Source organism: Orycteropus afer, unplaced genomic scaffold (genome assembly GCF_000298275.1).
Source record: "Orycteropus afer afer isolate SDZICR_OR568_19922 unplaced genomic scaffold, OryAfe1.0 scaffold00203, whole genome shotgun sequence".
In the NCBI taxonomy this organism is placed as follows: Eukaryota; Metazoa; Chordata; class Mammalia; order Tubulidentata; family Orycteropodidae; genus Orycteropus; species Orycteropus afer.
The window spans coordinates 4,745,508-4,763,635 of NW_006921790.1; the positions used below are offsets into that span (position 1 = coordinate 4,745,508).

General features: G+C 37.8%; 1 protein-coding gene across 1 annotated transcript in view; it reads right to left on the minus strand.

Moving 5' to 3' along the window:
- Positions 1 to 18,128, minus strand: part of PITRM1 (pitrilysin metallopeptidase 1) — a 53,117-nt gene that overhangs the window by 9,717 nt on the left and 25,272 nt on the right. The window contains exons 15-22 of the mRNA XM_042781956.1: positions 9,254 to 9,370; positions 6,946 to 7,078; positions 3,668 to 3,788; positions 3,477 to 3,553; positions 2,943 to 3,108; positions 2,489 to 2,589; positions 2,226 to 2,228; positions 873 to 993 (exon numbers count right to left, since the gene is read on the minus strand). Coding sequence (XP_042637890.1) covers positions 873 to 993; positions 2,226 to 2,228; positions 2,489 to 2,589; positions 2,943 to 3,108; positions 3,477 to 3,553; positions 3,668 to 3,788; positions 6,946 to 7,078; positions 9,254 to 9,370 — 839 coding nt within the window. The remainder of the gene's footprint in view (positions 1 to 872; positions 994 to 2,225; positions 2,229 to 2,488; positions 2,590 to 2,942; positions 3,109 to 3,476; positions 3,554 to 3,667; positions 3,789 to 6,945; positions 7,079 to 9,253; positions 9,371 to 18,128) is intronic.

Sequence of the window (18,128 nt, forward strand, 5' to 3'; positions counted from 1 at the left end):
TAATCAAGTGGATGAGATGTTTACTTAATGCAATTATTCTACAGAGAAAGTCATGAAATACTGAGTCACTGAGAAAGGCATTTTATCTATTCTGTGTCCTCTAAAGTCTTACAAACAGTAGTGACACAGACTACATCAGCCATTGTTTTTGGCTATTCTTACACTACTGTATCATAAAGTTTGTTTTTCCCTATTAAGAGACTGCTGCAAACCATAAGTAACAAATAGTGAGCACAGGCTCTAAGGCCAAACTACAGTGTTTGAACTCACTTCTTAACTATGTCAATGGTTGGTAAGTACTTAATCCTCCTCTACCTCAGTTTCTTCACCTGTACAAGGGAGGTAGTAGTACTTATTTACAGAATCGTTTCAAAAACTTAATGAATACATGTAAAAAATTTAGAACTATATTTGGCACATGTTAAATGCTCTGTTACCAACCACAACCAAACTCACTGCCATGGAGCTAGATCCGACTCATAGAGACCCCTTCTTGGGTTTCTGAGGCAGTATCACTACGGTAGATTGCCCCATCTTCCTTCTGAGGAGTGGCTGATGGGCTTGAACCGTCAGCCTTCTTCTGGTTAACAGTCAAATGCCTTGGGCACTGTGCTACCAGAGCTCCTATATGATCTATTAGACCAAAAAACCCAAACCCACTGCCATGGAGTCGATTTTGACTCACAGCAACCCCCACTGGGTTTCTAACACTGCAAATCTTTATGAAAGTAGACTGCCCCATCTTCCTCCTGTGGAGCAGTTGGGGAGTTTAAACCACTGACCTTCTGGCTAGCAGCCAGATGCCTGACCCACTATGCTACCAGTGTGCCTAAGTGCTCTATGAGTACTAGCTACATTTTCATTGCTGTTACCTCAATCACATGTGGACGGACAGGTTTTCGTTCTTTTTTACTTCGCCCAAGGTCTTTAATGAAGCTTTCTACTACTTTTTCCGTCTGAGAAATCTGCTGAGGAGTAGCATTCACTGAACATCTGTTTAAAAAATTATGTATCTCTATAAAATTATTATTATAAAAAATACTATTTTACTACATTATAATTTTTAAAAAAATACAAAAATAAAAGTGAATAATACAGTTTTTGCATAAAACAATGTTCAAAAATGTTAAAAAGAAATAGCCTAGAATGGGAAGAATATATCCATCTGTCTTCTCTAGAGTACTTTTTAGTTACCAGAAAATCTTTCATACATTTCAGTGCATTATACTTAATAAATAGCAGTTTAGATGCAAAGATAAATTTTTTGACTTAGATGCAAAGATAAATTTTTTGACTGTAAATTCTATGCTCTTCTGAAGGGGTGGAGAGAATAACGATACCAAAATCTGTTAATGCATATTATCAGAACACTGAAAGCATAAGAGAAAGCAACCATCTGAAAATATAAACTGATGGTTAAAACAGAAAATTTTAAGTAACCAAAAACTTACCAGGTTCTCAAAAATGTACTTTTATAACTTTTCTAAATTCTACAGAGTCCCAATACTAAAAATATACAGTACATTGACAAAGTGTATCTTTTCCTTCTGTTCTAGATCCTAAGTTTACTTTAGTTAAATTAATGGAAAATACTATTAAATTAATACTAGCTATATTCTAGGCACTGTACTAACTATTTTACATATATTTCTATTAATCCTTACAATGACGTGGAAAGTAGGGCTTTATGGAAAAGGAAACACAAGATTCAAATGGTTAAGTTACCCAAAATAGCTGTATCTGTTAGTTTTAGAACTATTAACCAGGTCTGCCTACAAAAAAACCCTATGCATTGACCACTCTGCTCCACACTTATTACTCATAGAATCTGCTTTGTAAAACGTGACCATCCATATTTTAATTGGGTAAGTTAGAGAAGGTATATAACTCTTCATGCAGAAATATAAGCGATTTAAGGAAACATTTTCTTATTAAGTCTGAGCTAGTACTAAATTAGTATTATTGGTAGTAGGATGCTAAACATACATTGATAAAAATTTTTAAAATTTCATCCCTCCTCAAAAATCTAAGGGCCTAGGGTATGCTGTATGTCTGAGCTGCTAGATGTTTTTCTCAAAATATTGTGTAATTATTATTCTTAGACAAAATTTGTGTTTTCACCTTCATCTTGACGAAGTTATCATTTAACTAGATTCACTGATTCCATTTACAGAACTTTGCTTTTGACTTTGAAAGCAATATAACATTAAATGTTTGCAACCAACCTGCTTTGCAGTTTTAGGATAAAATTAGGTGGCTTTCTCCCTCACCTCCCATAATTTTTCTTAAACTTAAAATATTCTGTTTTTTTTCTTCTACAGAAAGTAATTTCTTAATAAATAGAACATTTGAAGTCTAGAATCAATTCTGTAACCAATGCCAACATCAAGTTTTCCTTTCATTTCAAATAAAAAGCTTCTGAAAACCACACTTACTGAAGTGGAATGAATCATCAGGCTTTTGTGTAGACAAATCATTGAAACCTTACCTCATATTATCACAGTTTAATAAATGTTTCTTGATACGTGGGAGCTTTCTCAGGACTGGTTTGATGTCTGTCATTTCTGCAATTCTCTTCATTAACCTGACCTAAACCAAAGGAATCAAATAATTAGAGGTAGATATCATTGGGCAAAGTAGAAGCCACAGACAGATCTTCACTGTCTGAAAACTGAACACCCCTGGTATCAAGAGTATCACTGACTATGTGATGTGTCTTCATTTGGGACTTGTATGTGTGTGTGTGCAGATGCCCAGTGTAGGGGAGGGTTGGTTTGGGAGTGGTGGTGGTAGATAGCCAAAGGCAAATAAAAAAATTTTCCACTTGAAATTTAGGCAATTAGAAAGTTAGCTTTTCTAGATGTAAATAATTTAGAGAATATTTAAACAACTGGAAGTTGTGACTAAACCAGAATACAAATGTTCCTTCAGAACATTTTCACCTGATCCATTCCATTAAAGGTTTCATGTAGGTCTCCTGCAGGCGTGAGGGTTCTACTAGCTCTAATTGATGCATACAGATGACCAGAATCTGAAATTCCATTGGACAGCTCTTGGGCGCTCATTTTCACTAATACTTTGAAGTGTTCTTCTTCTTCAAAGCACGGACTATGGAAAAAGAAAGTACAACAAAGTCTTGGAGACAGTAATCCATATTCCCTTCTTCCCTTCTTCACTATGAAGGGGGAAAAAAATTATAATATATGCCTAAGGCATCTGACTGCTAACCAGAAGGCTGGCGGAACAAACCCACCAGCCACTCCCCAGAAGGAAGGGTGGACAAGTATCACTTCCGTAGTGATACTACCTCAGAAATCCAAGGAGGGGTTGCTATGAGTCAGGTTTGACTCTACTGCAGTGAGTATATAAAATTAGAAAATCAACAAACAAATGAGTACAATTTTCTACTTTTACAGTATTTTAGACTTAGATTTCTGATACACCCAAGAGTTAACATCTTTTGCAAATAATATTACTTGTTAAATATTTCACTCCACAAATGCATCATGTCTGGTAGATTTCGATCAAGGCAAAGAGATGAAAAAAGCACACCCTAAAAGAAAAACAATACAAAAGAAAGAAGTTAATTTTGCAGTAAATTAAAAAGAAAAAAACACTGGAGAAACAAACTTTTGAATAGAACTGTGATCTAGAAAGAAAATGTTACCTGCTCATAGGTATCTAGATGTGAATCATCAGGGAGCACGTGAGCAGAAACAGTCATTCCTCCTGTTTTCAGTTCAATTTGTTGAGCTTGTTCTCGATAGTTAAGAATGCCACAGCCCAGCCTATTAATAGCAAAGAAATATTTCCTGTATTATCAAGATAATATTTACTATGTCATTTTTTGAATCATGCATTTTGAATTTCAAGTTGCTAAAATTAATTTTATAACCACAGCCTTCACAAACCATTTTTTTTACATTTCGCAAGTTATAAACACAAACACAGTTTTACATCAACCTCTGTAAGACAGTTCACTGCCTCTCTCAAGGTGGAAATCAGTATCTCTTATGCAGGGAATTCCACACAGAACTCTACCAGAGACTCAGGCAACCAGTGACTAGTTCTAAAAATAAAATATCGAAATATACTCTCCCAGTCCTAAGCTTTTAAATATTTTATGAACATTCCCTACTTTTTTCTTCTTCCAAAACATTATGATGCATTTATTTGCTCAAATATCTGGGAGTTCTGGGATGGAAATCTAAAGAATAAGCTTTTGAGGTTTTTAAGAAAAGCTGGTCACCTCAGTGTTGATGCTTCTGGAAAACATTTTAACCAATGCTCCTAGAGTAAGAAATAATTTAAGTCAAGATCACAACTGTGCAGCTTTTCAAAAACTACTATAACCATAAAAGGGAAAGCAGAAGGAGCTATGTTTAAATTTAAAAAAAAAAAAAAAAAGGCAAAGAACTTTCCAAAGGTCAAAGACATTTTTCATCTGATCACATTCTCAGTCAGAAGATCCCACATTTATCTAGCTCTCTACAATGTGCAAATAAATACTTTATTCCCACAATGCAAAGACTGTAACTACATTGGGCAATAGGTCCTATATAGTTTGCTCCAATTGTTTGATTTCCCTTTATTTCCCTGTTCACTGCCTGGAACATAAGAAAATAAAACCTGCACCTACAATTATCTAGTTTAGCCTGCCACCCTCAGTCACTTGAAATGGAGCAGAAGGAAAGGAATTATACAACAGTGTGTGTACTTACTTTGTTGTTGTTGTTGCTGTTATGTGCTGTGGAGTCGGACCCGACTCACAGCGACTCCTCCTTCCGAGGAGGTTTCCAAGACAGTATCACTACGGAAGTGTACTTACTTCTTGTTGTTGTTGTTGTTATTTGCCATCGAGTCAGCCCCGACTCATAGCGACCCCTCCTTGGGTTTCCGCGGCAGTATCACTACGGAAGTAGGATTACCCAACCTTCCTTCCGAGGAGTGGCTGGTGGGTTTGAATCGCCAGCCTTCTGGTTAGCAGTCAAGTGCCTTAGGCACTATGCTACCAGAGCTCCTGTACTTACTAGTGCATGTATTTTCAAATATACTCATAGACATCTATTTATCAAAGAATAGTTGTTGTTAGGTGGCGTCAAGTTGGCTCTGAATCATGGTGATTCTATGTACCACAGAACGAGACACTGACCAGCTGTGCGCCACCCTCACAAGCCTTGTTATACTCGAGCCCATCGTTGCAGCCACTGTGTCAATTCATCTCATTGAGGGTCTTCCTCCTTTCCGCTAATCCTCCACTTTACCAAGCATGATACCTTCTCCAAGGAATGGTCCCTTCTAACAACATGACCAAAGTAGGTGAGACAAAGTCTGGCCATTCTTGCTTCCAAGGAGCATTCTGGCCGTACTTCTTCCAGGACAGATTTGTTCATTCTTCTGGCAGTCCATGGTATTCTCAGTATTCTTCAGCTACACCACAATTCAAATCAACTCTTCTTTGGTCATCCTTATTCATTGTTCAGATTTCACATGCATATGAGACTACTGAAACTACCATGGCTTGAGTTAGGTGCACCTTAGTCTTCAAAGTGACATCTTTGCTCTTCAACACTTTAAAAGAGATCTTTTGCAGCATATTTGCCTCAGTGTAATACTACATCTGATTTCTTGACTGCAGCAGCTTCTATGGGTGTTGATTTTGGATCCAAGTAAAATGACATCCTTGACAACTTCAATCTTTTCTCCATCGTGGTGCTGCTTATTGTTCCAGTTGTGAGGATTTTCGTTTTCTTTATGTTGTGGTATAATCCATACTGCAGAGTGTAGTCTTTAATCTTCATCAGTAAGTGCTTCATATCATCTTTACTTTCAGCAAGCAAGGTTGTGTAGTCGGCATATCACAGGTTGTTCTTCATATAATCCAGATTCTTGGATTATTTGCTCAGCATACAGATTGAGTAAGTATGGAGAAAGGATACAACCCTGATGCACACCATTCCTGATTTTAAACCATGCAGTATCTCCTTGTTCTGTTCAAATCACAGCCTCCTGGTCTATGTACAGGTTCCGCATGAGCACAATGAAATATTCTGGAATTCCCATTCTTCGCAATATTATCAATTTGTTATGATTCACATAGTCAAATACCTTTGCATAGTCAATGAAACACAAGTAAATGTATTTCTAGTATTCTTTGCTTTCAGCCAAGATCCGTCTGTCATCAGCAGTGATATCCCTTGTTCTACATTCTCTTCTGAATCTAGCCTGCAATCCTGGAAGTTCCCCAACAACATACTGCTACAACCATTTTTAATTATCTTCCATGGTCAAAAGAACAATATTATTGTTGTTTTTATGTGCCGCTGAGTCGGACCTGACTCATAGAGACCCCTCCTTGTGTTTCCAAGGCAGTATCACGATGGAAATAGATTGCCCAACCTTCCTTCTGAGGAGTAGCTGGTGGGTTTGAATCACCAGCCTTCTGGTTAGCAGTCAAGTGCCTTAGGTACTATGCTACCAGAGCTCCCTCCCAAAAGAAGAAAAGTGATTACAAACTTAGCTTAGCTGAGAAGCAAACTAAGGAAAGAAGGTATACTACATGATGCTTCAAGGTTAATCTCAGGCCAGCATTTTATATTTACTTTTTTTTATTATTAAAAATACTATTTTTCAAACTCTTAAAAAAATACATAGTTACTGTCTAGAAGTATTACCTTATTCTCTAGATTCATAAATATTTCAATGTAAACACTTTATAGAAAGAGAATAAAATTTTCATAAGAACATAGATTCTATACAAATACAGGCTTTCCTTACACACTGCAACACTGTATGTTCTGAAAAATAAAATGATTCACTGAAGTAATTACTATCAATGCACTACTATCAATGCAATATACATTCAGAAAATATATAATAATAAATTACACAAATAGGTTAACTTATTACATTTGTCTTTATTCATTCCAAACATCAGACTCTTACTTGGTAAGGACACTGCAGAAGAGAGGTACATATGGCTTTAGCTCTTCAGGAAGTGTGTTTAAACTAGAAAAAGCTCTGAAATATACCATACCATTGGTGGGTTGGGCACAGTACTGAACAGGGATTTCTCCAGCTACAAAAACAAAAATAACGATTTTATTACCAGTAAAATTTTAATCATTTTAAAAATTTTTAAATAGTACTACTATTTTTCAAGGAGCTCTGGTAGCATAGTGCCTAAGGCAATTGACTGCTAACCAGAAGGCTGGCAGTTCAAACCCACCAGCCATTCCTCAGAAGGAAGACTGGGCAATCTACTTTCATAGTGATACCACCTTGGAAACCCAAGGAGGGGTCGCTATGAGTCAGGTCCAACTCGACGGCACATAACAACAGCAACACTACTCTTCAAGGTTAAGAGTTTAAATTTTATATTAAAAAGAAAATGCTATTCATTTGCTATATATAAACTGTACTTTTCTATAAACTGTACTTTGTTATGGTAAAATGCTCAGAGTTTTACATCTTAAAGTCATCTCCATTCTTTAAAGAATCAGAAGAAAAGAATAAAATAAAGTTCTTCTGGTTTTATAATTATCCTAGTATTTAAGCTGGTCCTTACCTATCACTATCCACCCTTATGCACATTTACACACACATTTCTCTTTATCAGAGTGGACCACTGATTAAGTTATCCCTACAACAATTTCAAACACCCTAAATGCCACTCATCTTCTCTAGTGAGTCCTCCCCAGGGCTATTAGGTCCCATACATACTACATCTTCAATAAAATGTTCCCCGATAACCTACTTCACACAGCACTGGCTTTTTATATTCCATATTGCTATTCATATTCCATGACTTCAAAGATATTTCTAAGTCTTTCAAGGATAGGTATTGTGTATTATATTTGTATATCCCTAGTACATTGCTCTGAACCAAAAATGTACTAAAATATTTCTTGATGACTGATTTATATTCACTAATTCTTTTAATGAGCATTAATGAGTCATCCATATATAAAAACAGTGAGGAAATTAAAGATACGTGGAACACTGACCTCACTTTCAAGAAGCCTAATGTAGAAGAAAATATTTCATTTACATTCATGCACATATGCTCTCTCTCTCTCAGGTGCTTAGAATTCTGATGTTAAATCAGATGTGGTAAACATGATAAGGAATGTTTGGGAAAAAAAGGCTAGAGTTGCTGCACAAAAACCAAAGTAAATGTTCAAATGTAGTCTAGAACCCATTCTTAGATGGAGGTAGGTTAAAACCTATCACTGTAGTAAGCCTTTCCCCAGGAACAGGTCAATAAAGGAAAGTAATGTCCACATGTAAGTTGAAAATCAACACCTAACAGATTCACAGTATTCTAGGGAGCTATGTGTTTCATATGCTACCAACCAGAAGCCAAGTGAAACCGAGTACCGTTAAGAACTCAAAAACAGTGGCAGACTACAGAATGAAACACTATGATGAAGAGATGAGGATGATAACAGCAATCTGGAACACCCGTTCTATTCTCTGTAACTCATCAGTACCTAAAAAGCATGCTAAATCTATTTCCTATAGTTTCTCTTATATACTTAGAACTGAGTGAAAGAGTTAGTTTGGGTCTATATCCCAAGCTACCCCTTTTAAATACTGCATTTAATACAGCTGCAGCATAACTCAAATCCTCATCTAACTCTAGAAGCAGCAAAGTACAGTTATATCAAATCCACTCATAGGAAACCAAACACAATACTCTTACTGAATAGAGAAGTGTACCACATTCAGTGTTAAACACAATTTATAAGAAATATCAAGAGAGATAGGTTAATAGGGACATGCAAATGTTTCAAGAAAAACATTCAAAATATGACTCTGTGGATACTGATATTTAAACAAAACTTCCAAATCTGTTGCTGTTGATTCTGACTCAGTGACTCTACAAGACCAAGTAGAACTGCCCCATAGAGTTTCCTAGACTATAATCTTTATGGAAGGAGATTGCTTCATCTTTATGGAACTGCTAGTGTGTTCAAACCACCAACCTTTTGGTTAATAGCTGAGTGCTTAACCATTGCACCACCAACAAAACCCAACACACTGCCATCGAGTTGGATCCAGCTCATAGCGACCCCTCCTTGGGTTTTTGAGGTGATATCACTATGGAAGGAGATTGCCCAACCTTCCTTCTGAGGAGTGGCTGGTGGGTTTGAACCGCCAGCCTTCTGGTTAGCAGTCAAATGCCTTGGGCACTACACCACCAGACCTAAAGAAAACTTTTACCCATGGAAATTCCAGGGTTTGTACTGACCTGCAAATGCTACATCCAACTCAGTAAATGGTATGGTAGGCTCAATATCTGAGACTTTTAATGCTGGCAGACAAGAGGCATCTTGAGGTTTACTTTGCTGAGTCCGTAATTCTAAACCTAAAAATAAAAGAGAAATGAATACTCAAGACTGTAATTAGACAGTTTATACAACTCATTTCCTATGTGTTATTCACTTATATAAAGAAACTAGCAATCCACACAAAAACTAACTCAAGACGGATAAAAGACCTAAATGTAAAGCCTAAAACTATGAAGTTCATCAGAGAAAAAACAGGAGCAAAACCAAGGGCCCTAAATGATAGCATAGTAGTCTATAACACATAACCAATAATACAAAAACAACAGAAGATAAACTAGATGACTACAACCTTCTAAAAATTAAATCCTTATGAGCATCAAAACACTTCTCCAAATGAGAACGAGTACTACACAAAACATTGTTCCACTTTCTACTTTGGTGAGTAGTGACTGGGATCTAAAAACCTTGCAAGCGGCCACCTAGATGCAACAATGGGTTTCTCCTCCTCCAGAGCAAAGAAGAATGAAGAAAACCAAAGACGCATGGAACAATTAGTCCAAGTGACCTGTACACCATGCGATCCTCAGCCAATACAACTATGAGACCACAAGAACTAGATGGTGCCCAGCTACCACTGTCAAACACTAGGAGGGAGATTTATGCAGGAGATCCTGGATATAGTGGGAGAAAAATGTGGAACAAAACTCAAAATCATTTAAAAAAAAAAAAAAAGGACTAGGTTTGCTGGTCTGATAGAGCCTGATGGAACCACTGAGATTATGGCCCCTAGCTGTCCTTCAGGTCTGGAATTGAACCCACTCCTGTGGCTTTCAATCAAACAAAAGACAGATGTGTGAGCTGAACATTTACATTAAGTTGAGACACTAGTTGGAGAGAACAATCATGGGTGAATAGAAGGGCTGTGTATGTACAGGGACACAGCTCTGGGGGCAGGAATGCATGGGAAGGAAGGACACAGGGAAGAGGTAACTATGGGGAGGAAGTGAGATGGGAGTTGTTGCACTGTGGGAAATTGCAGTCAATGTCATGAGACAAAATGTATGTAAGCTGCTGTATAGAAAGTGAATTTACTCTGTAAACTTTCACCCAAATCACAATTAAAAAAAAAAAAAAGAAAGAAAAAGACTTCTCCAAAAGGGAATAGAGAACCCACAGATTGGAAAAAAATAAAGGTCTTATCTCTGAAACTTCTATAATATAATAATATAAATGGCACCTAATAACAAGAACAATATAGATTTTAATACCTAAACATCAAAAAGACAAAAAACCCATTTGAAAAATGGGCAAAGGTCAGAACAGATAATTCACCAAAGAAGATATATGAGCAGACAACAAAAAAAAAATGAAGAAAAGCTCATGATCTTTAGCCATTAATGCACTGCCATAGAGTTGGATTCAACTCATAGCTATCCTTCCTTGGGTTTTCAAGGCAATATCACTAGGGAAGTAGATTGTTCAACCTTCCTTCCGAGGAGTGGCTGATAGGTTTGAAATGCCAGCCTTCTGCTTAGCAGTTGCAGTGTAGTAAATTACTTAGTGTGGCTTTTCTAGCCATAAGTCTTTGTAAACTCTGTGGTGCAATCTGCTGTGAACAACTGAGGAGCTCCTGATTGTAAAAGTTATCCACCTGGGGTATCTCTGTTGGGCGCAACACAAAGCAATATTCTGGGAGGTTCCTGCTCTCTCTCTCAGGTGCTTAGAATTCTGATGTTATGATTGGTTAGTTTGGCCACTCTGCCAGAGGCTCAAAAGGAGGCCTCCTAGAGGCTGTCTCTGACTGCTGGTTGAGAAGACGTGCTGCTGAAAGAGATACACGCTCCTTAAAGAGGCACATGCTGCTCGGAAAGAGACGCAAGAGACACGCATTGCTGAGTAAGACACCGAGGGACACTAACTGTTGGGAGAGAGACTGTGAGAGACTGGTAGGAGAAAGACTGTGGGCTGGGAGAGAGACTGAGCGTTTTTCCTGAACTTGAATTGGAGCCTGGTGCTCCCCTAATAAACCCCATAATCTATGAGTTCTGTGTGGCCACTGCAGTGAATTATCGAACCCAGAAGAGAGGTGGTGGGTGCTTTGGGAGGAATGGTTGGTGAAAAGGCTAGAGGGAGGCAGCATGTCTGGCCTTGCAGTAATAGGCCTTGGGCTACTGATGGTGATTCTGTCTTCCTCTTGTGGCATTAGAGAAGGTCAGAACGTATGGCCTCCTTGCCATTTTAGCAGCAGTCAAATGCCTTAGGCACTACACCACCAGAGCTTAGAGTGATGCAAATCAAAACAACAGTGAGATATCATCTCATCCCAGCAAGAATAGCAAAATTCAACAAGATAGAAAACAAATGCTGGTGAGGGTGTGGAACTCTCATACATTGCTGGTGGGGCTGTAAAATGGAAAATTGCATGGAACCTTCCTCAAAAAGTTAGAAACAGAAATTTTATTTGATCCAGCAATCCCACTCCTATGAACATATACTAAAGAAGTGAGAGCTGGGACAGAACAGATATATGCACACCCATGTTCATCACTGCATTATTCACAATAGCAAAGAGATGGAAACAACCTAAGTGCCTGTCAATGGATAACCAAGTATGGTACATACATGCAGTGGAATGCTATGCAACATTGAAGAATAATGAAGAAGCCATAAAACACCTAAGTGGATGAATTTCGAGGACACTAAGCAGAGTGAAATAAGTCTATCACAGGAATACTGTATGAGTCCACTACTATAAAAAGTCAAGGAAAGATTTATACAGAGAAGGAAATTTTGCTGGTTACCAGGGATGGGAGGGCATGAGAAGGAACAATGCTAGCTAAGTAACAGACATAAAAACCAAGTGAAGGGAAAGGCAATATACCAAAAGCAGGTGACCATTACAATATCACTAAGGAAAAGGAAGACACAGAGAGGTGCACAAGGTGTACAAAAAGATAGACACAGGAAAAAATAAGCCACAAGAAGGAAGTGGGAAGAGAGTTCTTACAATTTGAAGATTTCAATTAATGTCATGAAACAAAATATGTATGAACTACTGAATGGAAAACAAATTTGCTCTGTAAACTTTTACCCAAATCACATTTAAAAAATTAAATAACAACAACAAAAAAATCCTATGCCAACTGCTAGGAATAGATTAACACTATTGTTTATACGACACTGCCATTTACAACTAGATTTAGAAGCATTAGTAGTCTGGATTAGTTATTGTTGTTATGTGCCGTCAAGTTTGTCCCGACTCATAGTGACCCCTCCTTGTGCTTGCAAGGCAGTATCACTACGGAAGTAGATTGTTCAACCTTCCTTCTGAGGAGTGGCTGGTGGATTTGAACCACCAGACTTCTGGTTAACAGTCAAGTGCCTTAGGCACTATGTGTACCTGGATCAGTAGGCAGCCCTTTTTCCAATTCTTTTTTTTTTTTTTTTTTTTAATTTTTATTGTGATTTGGGTGATAGTTTATAGAGCAAACTCACTTTCCATACAGCAGCTCACATATATTTTGTCTCATGATATTGACTGCAATTTCCCACAGTGCAACAGCTCAGCTCATATGCCTGTCTTTTGTTTGGCTGGCCTTTTTCCAATTCTTATTTTTCAATTTTAAGAGCAGTTTACAATCACCTCCCCAATTGTTTTACTACATAGACTGTACTTTTTTTTTTTCAGCGTTTTCAAATAATTTCTTGCTGGCTTGCAATTTAATGACTTTTGCTCTTGTTTTCTGCAATTTCATTTGCACCAATCTTAGCAAAATGCTTTTGTAATCACATAAATTTCACAAATTATAGCAATATTTAAAAATGCATTTTTATAGCCTGATTTTCTATTCATATAATCAGAGGTAGGAGTTCCTCTTTCATGAAGCTATTCCACAGAATTACAGTCTATGAGATGAGAGAATCCAAAAGTCTTCCAGCATTTTTTAAGGTTAGAACAGAATGGTGTATATGTAAAAAAAAAGACTTTCATAGTTTAAAATTCTGTCAAATATAAAAATGCATATTTCACATACATGATTTGTAGGGGATTACTATATCAATTTTAGTATTTTAATTCAAACTCATGATAAAGAATATTCATGTCTGATATGATGACCTTGAAAGCAAGAACTGTTAGCTTCACTAATCTTCCATTTCCACTTTTTTTTTTTTTAAAGTTTCTATCACAATAGTTTCTTGAGCGCAAGTTATCAAGTAATTGTCCACTTAGAGACAGGAATTCAAAGTATGAGGTAACTATGGGGTTCATGGACAGCAAATTTCTCATGTCATATATCCACTCTGTGCCCCACAGGAAAGTGAAAGCTGAAAGCACCCTGACTTCTTCAGATGTACACTCTGGATCACCTATTTCCATGTCCGACTAATTGTTGTCCCTATATCTCTTGGCCTTCAGTGAAAAGATGTTACCTACACTATGTTGTTGTTGTTGTTACGTGCCATCAAGTCGCTCCCGACTCATAATGACCCCTCCTTGGGTTTCCGAGGCGGTATCACTGCGGAAGTAGATTGCCCAACCTTCCTTCTGAGGAGTGGCTGGTGGGTTTGAACCACCAGACTTCTAGTTAGCAGTTAAGTACCTTAGCCACTATGCTACCAGAGCTCCTACACTATAATCCTCTTAAATGGAGGCTATTTAGTTTTCCTACGTCATACAGCTCAGAAAGAGTAGGGAGGCGTAGGATCTTCTTACCCAACATCACCACTCCTCAATAACTTCTCCTCTAGGCTCAGGCAAGAAACTTGTGTTGAGACTCTGCCATTTGGCTGTACAACCCTTCCACACTCCTCATTACTGTCATTTGAAAATCTCCTACTACACTCTCCGTCTTTTACAGGAGGCTTTGATATTCCTCTCCACACACCAAATCTTGAGTGACTAATTATCCATGAGATCATCTCATCTAAAGATACTGAGGTAAAAGCAATAATAACCTGCACTAAACTGTAACGAATCAAAGATGTTTGTTGTACTTTCTAGGATAACCACTAGAAGAGTAATTAAAGGATGTATTACTAATGAGTTAATAGAAGGCGAAATGAAATAACAAAATAATTGATTAATCCATAAAGTGTCAAGAAATCAAAGTGAAAAGAACATAAAAACAGGAGGGTCAAGAGAGAACAATATGGAACAAAACTCAAAATCATAAAAAAGACCAAGTTTACTGGTCTGATAGAGCCTGGTGAGACCTGGGGACTACGGCCCCTACTTACTACTCAGGTCTGGAATTGAACTCACTCCCATGGCTTCCAGCCCAACAACAGGCATACAGGGTGTACACCTGTACCGGGTAGATACACTCCTTAGAATGATCATCCATGGGAGAACAGAAAGGCAGTATTTGCATAAGGAGATATCTCAGGGGGCAGGAATGCATAGGAAAGGACACAGGGAAGAGATAACTACAGGGAGGAAGAGGGAGGAGAGCTGTTACATTGTGGAAAATTGCAGTTAATGTCATGAAACAAAATGTTTACAAACTGCTATATGAAAAAATGAATTTGCTCTATAAACTTTCACTCAAATCACAAAATTAAAAAAAAAAAAAAGCCACCACTACCGGCACCACCACCAACAAAACAGGAGGTCAAAAGGTAAAATAAGTAGTTAAGATGAGGGATATAAAACCAAATATATCAGTAAAGCACATCACTGTAAATGGATTATATAAAACCAAAAAAAAAAAAAAAACCCAAACTCACTGCTGTCAAGTTAGATCCAACTCACAGCAACCCCTCCTTGGGTTTCCAAGGTGGTATCACTATGGAAGTAGATTGCCCAACCTTCTCTCCAATTAAAAGATTCAGATTGTCAGATGTAATGAAAAAATAAAACCCACTATACATGGGTTTTATTTTTATAAAACATAAGTGGGTTTATATACCCACTATATATGCTATTTAAAACAGAAACACCTTATATAAAATGACAAAGAACGTCTCAGATAGAAAAGAAAAAGGTATCCCATGAAAACATTAATGAAAAGAAAGCGGGTGTAGCTACAATAATCTAAGTAAACAAAAAGCAGGGAGGGGGAGTTTCAAGAAGACTAAAGTGGTTAATAGGAGCCCTGGTGGTGCAACGGTTAAGCTGCTAAAATGAAAGGTAAGCAGTTCAAACCCACCAGTGGTTCTGCAGAAGACAAGATCAGGCAATCTGCTCCCATAAAGATTCCAGCCTAGGAAATTCTATGGGACAGTTCAACTCTGTCCTATAGGGCCACTATGAGTCAGCATCAACTTGAGGGCACACAACAACGATCTACAACAGCTCCAAACCATACTAGCACGTGTCCTCCTCAGACAGCACTCAGCAGCCTGAATGCAGAAAGCAAGCAGATGGGTGAACTGGCCTAAGGCTGGGGTTTCACAAAGCAGATCATCTCAATGGAAAGATGGAGACAAAAGATGTCAGACACACCAGCAAGAAAGTGGGTGAGGAAGAAATAAAGGAACTGAGACATTGGACTGGGAAACCATGGAAAGTTCAGGGACTATGATATTTAAGGTAGAAAAGAAGTTTGGTGGGATAAAAGGATCTCAGAGAGTAGGCAATTGTGCAGAGTCAGGTATTGAGGTTTCAGAGGTAGAAAAGCTTGCAAATGGGGTGTGTGTGTGGCAAGGAGTCCAAGGTATAAAACTGTCACAAGACAATCCTTCCCAAAATGAGCTCAAGAGCTGACTATTAGAAAGGTTCTCTATGGCACTAGGCTCAAACCTACTGACTTTGAAGGCCTTCCACTATCTAGTCTTCAGCCTGAGTCTCCTGACCCCACATCACTCAGACGTTTGCTCCTCATCTGCCTGTGCTCACACTGTACCCTTGATCTGAAAGAAGCTCTCCTTGCTCCTTCACCTACCCAGTGTTACCAACCTTGAAGGGCCAATCTCCTTTAATATAATATGCAATGGCTCTGATATCCCAACTGCTCCTTCTTTGACCACATTTGGTATAAATAATCTAGCAGTTTTCTTTCACCAGATCACAAGTTCGCTGAGTATTGAGGCTGTATCTCTTCATAATACCTAATACATTACACACAGACACCAACGTTTGTAGATTCTTTAGAGTTTTTAATAAGTTAAATTATTTCCCATTCGTGTTTTTCATTCACATTTATCTATAGATTGGGATTTAATTCCAAGAGATTCCCTACCATGAAGTCCATATTTGAAGACTTACCTGAAATAATCGTTAAATGTACTAACATTGTGTTCTACTTTAAAGGAACTCTGCAGTGAATTTATAAAGTAAAAACATACTTTTGTAATATGAACCATGATTCACTAACATACTACTTTGTTTTGCAATATTCAAGGTGTTCTTAAAACAAAGCTCACTAAAAGCCCCAGCCATGAATCCAAAGTAACTTACAATGTAATACTTTCTGTTGTTAAGGCATGGGATTATCTTGTGTACTTATGGCTTTTAATGAGAGATTACAACTTGTCAAATGACACTCATGAAAGAAGTTTGTGTATATTATATGAATGTGTTAAATGTATCAAATAACTTAGATGTACATCTCACCAAGAATTAACTGACAGAAAGGTTATAGGTTAACATTAATTTTGCCTTTACAAGTTACTCTAACTTATCATGATCAAAATTAAATTACTTATTTTCTACCTCATGTCAACTCTACCTCTTGAAAAGGCTAAGATTCCTCATATAATTCCAGCCCAACTATCATATATTTGGGGAGGGGTATGTGTATATATGTCTAAGGGTGCACGTATGTGTATGTACTACACATATATTTTAACAGGCTTTATGTTGTTGTTATGTGCCATCGAGTGAGCCCCAACTCATAGTGAGTCCTTCTTGGGTTTCTGAGACAGTATGACTACAGAAGTAGATTGCCCAACCTTCCTTCTGAGGAGTGGCTGGTAGGTTTCAACTGCCAGCCTTCTGGTTAGCAGTCAAGTGCCTTAGGCACTACCTTACCAGAGCTCCTAATATAGAGAGGTATAATTTATACACAATAAAACTTGCAATTTTAAAGATAAAATTCAATGAGTTTTGACAAATGTATAAGTAACATAACCACCACAATCATGATACAGAACATATTCATCACCCCAAAAAGTTCTCTCATGACTCTCTGAAGTTCAATCTCCTAAACTACTCCTGTCGTCTAGCAATTACTGATCTGATTACTGTCACTAAAGTTCTGTCATTTCTAGGATTTCACATGAATGGACTCATTTAGTATGCATGTGAATTTTTTTGTGATCGACTTATGTCACTTAGCATCATGCTCTTAAGATTCACTCATGTAGAATTTGTTTATTCACAAGATGATGGAAGCTTTGTTTTGTGTGGACATTTTTTCATTTATCTTGAGTACATACTCAGCAGGAGTATTGCAGGGTTTCATGGTAAGTGTATGTTTAACGCTATAAAAAGTTGTAAAACAGTTTTCCTAAGTGTGTATACCATTTTGCTTTCCATCAGCAATTTAGGAGTGTTCTACTTGCTTCACATCATTGACAGTATTTTTGTTTAATTTTAGTCATTCTAGCGGGTGTGGAAGGAGCTCTGGTAGCGTAGTGCCTAAGGCACTTTGACTGCTAACCAGAAAGCTGGCGGTTCAAACCCACCAGCCACTCTTCGGAAGGAAGGTTGGGCAATCTACTTCCGTAGTGATACTGCCTCAGAAACCCAAGGAGGGGTTGCTATGAGTCGGGTCCGACTCGACAGCATATAACAACAACAGTGGGTGTGGAATGGAGCTCTGGTAGCATAGTGCCTAAGGCACTTGACTGCTAACCAGAAGGCTGGCATTTCAACCCCCCCAGCCACTCCTC